This window comes from Raphanus sativus, chromosome 3, assembly GCF_000801105.2.
Source record: "Raphanus sativus cultivar WK10039 chromosome 3, ASM80110v3, whole genome shotgun sequence".
Classification (NCBI taxonomy): Eukaryota; Viridiplantae; Streptophyta; class Magnoliopsida; order Brassicales; family Brassicaceae; genus Raphanus; species Raphanus sativus.
Genome location: NC_079513.1, coordinates 22,159,018 through 22,165,017, shown reverse-complemented (window position 1 = coordinate 22,165,017; position 6,000 = coordinate 22,159,018). Strand labels below are relative to the sequence as shown.

General features: G+C 35.0%; 1 protein-coding gene across 1 annotated transcript; it reads right to left on the bottom strand.

Annotated features, from left to right (window-relative positions):
• Nucleotides 1-951: 951 nt before the first annotated feature.
• Nucleotides 952-2,761, bottom strand: LOC108844258 (two-pore potassium channel 1). Its single transcript, XM_057005812.1, has 3 exons — nucleotides 2,641-2,761; nucleotides 1,451-2,443; nucleotides 952-1,362 (listed from the first exon to the last, which is right to left on the bottom strand). Exons 2-3 carry the CDS (start codon nucleotides 2,395-2,397, stop codon nucleotides 1,197-1,199), a joined length of 1,113 nt encoding a protein of 370 aa, XP_056861792.1. The 5' UTR covers nucleotides 2,398-2,443; nucleotides 2,641-2,761; the 3' UTR covers nucleotides 952-1,196.
• Between the last annotated feature and the right edge of the window lie 3,239 nt (nucleotides 2,762-6,000).

Genomic DNA, 6,000 nt, shown 5'->3' with positions numbered 1-6,000 from the left:
ATCAGCGTCTTTAGAGAAATGAGTAGTGATATGAGCTCTGACAGGGGCTTCGGCTGAGAATCCAAATCTATAGAATGAAAGAGAGATATGGTTTGAGCAACGACCGACATGAGTTTTGACTCTGGCTTTGGCTGTGAATCCAAATCCATTGATCCGACGAGAGAGGTTATCTGAGTAATGATTGGTATGAGCTTCGGACACGAATACGAAGACAACAGCCCATGTGTATATGTAGGTTTGTCGTCGGAAGACATTAGTTGAGTAACTAGTGATATGAGCTCCGGCTCGGAATCAGAGTCCATAAGAGTTGCCGGTGAGAGAGAGAGAGAGATTATTTGAGTGAAGAGTTTAATTAGAGAGGTTTTTAGTGTGAAAATGGTTGGGGACCTGAGTTGCAAGTGGTTGGAGAAACTTAAAATGGAGACCAAGTTGCAAGTGAACATGCTTGAGGAAACTTTGAAAAAAACTTAAATGTATGAGACCAAGTTGGAAGTTGCAAGTGGTTGGCGAAACTTTAAATGGGAGACTAATTTTTACTGTACGGAATGGTGAACCGGTACTGGAAATTAAAAGCAACCCATTATTAATGCACTCTACCCAACTCTTCTGCTACTCCTTTTAAGGCAATTAATCTAACGAACATATACTCGTCTGTTTCACAAATAGTGTTATCACTATACATATTTTATTTCCTTTCATTAGCACTGGCCAAGTTGAGTTATCCTTCCTCTATTATTCCACTTGAGACATTGCCTTGTTTCGTATCAAGCAACAGAAATTTCTTAGCAACAAAACACTCATCATCACTTGTCATTTGAGTGAATAAATCTTGAATTCTAAGAGTAAATGCTAACATAATAATGACTTTTAGTTAGGGTGGGCAGTTCTTTTCGAGTTTGGTCTTAAAAGGAGCATAACAATATCAATGAGAAAACAGAGCTCCATCACAGATTAATAGCAAAGTTCAATTTTTATTAAACAAAGTGTTCATGCTAATCCATATAATATATGTATGTAAACATTACAAAATATTCAAAGAATAAGAATGTGGCGTTACAAAAAAAACAGAATCAAACGATATTTCACCAAAAAAAAACTGTTCACTTCCTTTGCTTTTTGTTGTTGTTGTTGTGTGAATGTATAACTTAACAATCATCCTGATTCATCTTCAAAACATGATGATAATGAATGTGGCTCTACCTTTGGATCTGGGACGTAGTCTGAGCTAGAACAATGTCAGAAGTCGTCAGAGTACCAGATTCATCGATATCAAGCTGCTCAAACTCCTCCATGATCCCAGCTATATCTTTCTCATCAATCTTCCCCATCTCTTTCAGTTTATACACAATAAACTCTGCAGCTCTGCACAACACACCACAAAAAGACAACAACCATAAGAAGATGAAGAAAGAAAACAAGAATGAAGAATCTCATGATTAGTCTCTCTCACCCAACAACTCCATCTTCATCAAGATCAGCAGCTTCGAGATCATTATTAGTAATCCTCCTAGTCAAAACCCATTTCACCAACTCCCTCTGTTTAATCTCCGCATTCAACTCAGCCACGTAAAGAAAAAACTGAGCCAAACACACAGTACTCGTCAAGATCCAAAACACAGCGAACACCCTCCCGGTCCCCGAGTTAAAGCTCTTGTCCCCATACCCCAACGTAGTCACCGTGGAGCACACGCAATAAAAAGCCTCAATAACAGGCATCTTCTCGTACGCCACAAGAAAAACCGTACCGGTAAAGAAGAGCACCACGAGGACAAGGAAGGTAACGTAGCATTTGTACCTCAGCTTGTTGGTATGCAACTCCTTGAGAATCTCCGTGGGACCACCAAAGCTCTGACGCAAGTGGAAAGCTCTGACGAGGAGACTCTCCTGCTTCTCGACGAGATAATCAGCAGCTCGGCTCAAGAGATGGCCCACGAGAACCATCCCGGAGAAGACGAAGGCGCACGCGAGGAGCCGCGACGTGGAGCTGTTAGGGACGAGGTCGCCGTATCCGACGGTCGTCATCGTCACGACGCAGAAGTAAACGGCGTCCAAAACGCCGTTGGTCTTGTGACCGGAGATCTGGTTTCGAACGAGGTAGAAACAGAGAGTGCCGACGGTTAGGTAGGCAGCCAGGAGGAGGATGACTCGTTTTAGATTCGGGTTTAGGTCTCTGAACATTGGGATCTTGCTCGGATGAGGATGGGGAGGCTCGTCGATTTTTACGTCGTTGTCGTTGTTGTACACGAAGTCGCCGCGAGGAGCGCTTCTAGAGCGGCGGAGTCTTCTTTTTCTCGAGGAGGTGGTTCTCGAGTTAATGCTGAAGTCTTGTGCCATTGTGGGACCTCCTGACTGGTCCTTTGGTAGCAGCAGTGGGTTACGTGCTGTGTCGTTAGACATTCTAGAAACCAAACCAAGGTTGTTATAAGAGAGATCTGTCTGAAATCTGCATTTCAATCAAATCTCTTGTCAGGTCTCAGTTTGACAAAAGGTTGAGACTTTCGAACATAATCTTTCTCATTTGGTTATGGAATAGAATCAGAGAGTTACAGCTAACAGAAAAAAAGAAACAGAAGATTCTACAAGAATGTTCAGAGCCAGAATCCGGAACTCGTTGTAGGATGATGAAGAATTGAGACTTACCGAAAATCAGAATCGCGATAAGCGGTTTGATCGGATCTCGCAATTGTTCTTCATTTGATGTTTTCTCCTTGTTGACTGGCCACTTCTCTTCGGTGGTGCTTTTTATTCGGTTTTTTTCCGTTGAGAAAATTATTCTGTTTTTTTTTTCTTTTTCTTTTTCTTTTTCTTTTTCTTTTCAATTTAGTTGATTTATAGTTGTTGACAAAAAAAAATTAATTTATAGTTTTCATCTTCTAATCTTACCTTTCTTTTTTTTCTTAACTTAATTTCATAATCTAACCTTTTCTTCAAACGCAGTTTCCATGATTAAACTCTCCATTTTCTGAATACTTTTCTTATTTTCACAACTATAATTTGTAAAAAAGCTTGCAGGGGGAAAAATATTTGTAATAAAAATTCTTTTCACAGTGAATTTTGTTTCTTCATGCTCTAGTTGTTCACTTACAACCAAAAATTTAGAAGCCAATACTTATAGCCCTTCTATTGGAATTTTCAACTATAATATAAAAAAATTTATATTTTTTTTATCAAAAAAATATTATATATGTCTAATTGAGATTTTCTATATTAAAACATAAATATGGGCAATTGCACTTGATATACACGGTAGAAACATTATTTAGGTGATCGATTACATCTGAAGATCTACGCCTAACTGCATCACATCTGAGCAGTTCTATGAAGATCCATGTCTGACCAAATTTATTTGCACCATGTTAAAGATCCCTTGTAATTCTTCATTCCGTAATCTGCAATCCTTCTTTCCATAATCTGCATAATTACCTAATAAATCGCGTTTTTTCTGGGATTTGAAACTTGGATTTGAGATAATCTTCAATAAATTGCATAGTCTGGAAATCGAACCCAGACCGAGGTATAGAAGCTTTTAAACCTTAACCATTAGGCTACTGTGCTTCCACATCTGACTCGCCTTCTACGTTAATCCTATGCTGCCTAGCTGTTCCACTATCTCTCCCTCTCTGTATATTTTCTCCATCTCCCTCTCTCGTGTCTTATTGATTTTTTTCTTTAAATTGATTTTTGTTTTTATCAAACTCACATCCTATTAACAAAAAGCTTTTTCTATTGTTCACTTTTTAATGTGAATATGTGTGTCACCACTAAATAATAATTAATAAAATTTTAAATTCTATTTATAAAAAAAAATCAAAAGTAAAACTAAATAAATTGATGTGGTTAACACCGTTAAATAAACCATAAACCCTAAATTCTAAACCCTAAATTCAAGAGACCACCATTAATATAATAATTAATAAAAAATATTAAATTCTATTTATGGAGAAAAAATAAGCAAAAGAAAAAAGAAAAAATTGACTTTGTTACTATCATTAACTAAACCATAAATCCCAAGTTCTAACCCTAAACTATAGGGTTCATCCCTTATATTTTAGGGTTTATAATTTAGGATTTAGGATCTACCGCTAAGATTTTAAGGTTTACAATGTAATAAATAGACCTTGACCCGTCCGATCGGATGGACGTTAATTATAAGTTTTTTTGTTATATAACTATATGTTGTTATACTATGAAATTCTATATATAAACACAATATTACAATTTCACAAATTAGTACTCCCCTATGTTCCGTAATATAAGATGGTTAGCTTGACCAATTAAGAAATTGAAATGTTATTCATCTGTAACTTTCAAATATATAATAAAAATTAAATTAAAATATTGTGATTTGTTAATAAATTATTTTGTATATTTGTAGCAAAAATAATAAGTCATATTAAGTGAAATATTAATTATATATTAGTCATATATTTTTTTAAGATCAATTAGCATGTGAAATAATAAAATTTTTAATATGAAATTAGGAAAGAGATTATTAAAATATGCTATTAATATAAACTAATGGGATTAAGTTTTCAAAACACTTCAAAAGAATTGTTTATTTTAAGTGGTCCATTATTATTACATTTTTTGTTTGGGCCATAATATTTTAGATCAATATAAGGTGGTCAAGTGGCCCATATCTCCCTTTTCTTTATTTTGACCGATAATTTTTTTTAACCGTTCAGTGTTTGAAAAAAATAAAATATCTCGAGTTTTGGTGTTCTCCCTTGGCGATGACAATGAAGTAGGGTCGAAATCACATATCCGCGCCACCGGGGAAATATTTTTATATCAGCTAAAACAATTACTAAGCTTTCATCAGCGTAAGGTGGGGTTTTGTATCCATGAGTGAATCAATTTCATTTGAACACGCCACTTATCCTTAAACGGTTTGAGATCGCTGATCAAATGGAAAATTTTGTCAGAGAACTTGATTTCTCTGAGACGGTAAAAAAATAATGTGAAGAGCATGAGTTCACATGGAGTTGAATGTATAGTGGAGACCTAAAACCCTAGAGTAAAACAACTATCCTAACCACCTCTGCGACCGAAATTAATTCAAAAAATATTCTCTGCATTGCGAATGTTTAAAAGCCTATAATATAGGAAAGTCAAATATTTGGTTGGTATTATTTGGGTTTTTTGTGTTGTTAATATATTCGAATTGTTTTGAAAATCTAAATATCTAGGATTACAAATAGGAAGGTGTTGATTTTGTGGTTTTTGGAGCTTTAAAAGTGATTGATTGTGATTGTTTACTGTATGTTTCGATTTGACCATAGAAATAGGAAAGATTGAGATTTGTTTGAAATTTATGCTTAATTTGTGATCCAATTAAAAATTTCAATTCACATTTGTTTGAATTCGATAATCAGGTTTTAGATTTGTTAATAATTGTGTTTGATCTTAGCAGTATTTACAGCAAAAAAATCGAAAGTCAACATCTACTTTATATCGCCTAACCCTACCAGAATAAAGTATCATAGACATGCGAAGTATGTTATATTTTCAATAGTGGAAGAGTGATACAAATCGAAAGTCAAAAAATATACGTCCATTGTAGCTGTACTTGTCTTCGATATATGACATGGGAAAACCATATCGAAAGGGATCCATGTTTTGATTTTGTTTTAGTAACGTGTTCAATTACTCATAAAGTTTACCACCATTTTATGTCTGTTTAGGTCAGATAAAGCAAAACAAAGGTCAGATAAAGCAGAAGAAAGTACCATTGACATGTTTCTGAGAGATGATAAGTAGTCGTTGACGAAAGTCGTGCGTTTCTTTAGCTAGAATTAGTCATATGTGGAAAACATCTAATAGGTGGAAAAGACAATGTTTATATTTACGGTTACTTAATTAAATAGTCGGTGACATTTGAATGTAAATACTGTGCAACTTGTACGGTAAGTCTATGTGTACTTATGTTTTAATAAAGTAGCTAACGTGAATTTGTGTGTAGCCACTAAAATAATAATTAATAAAAATTTGTGAAATTCA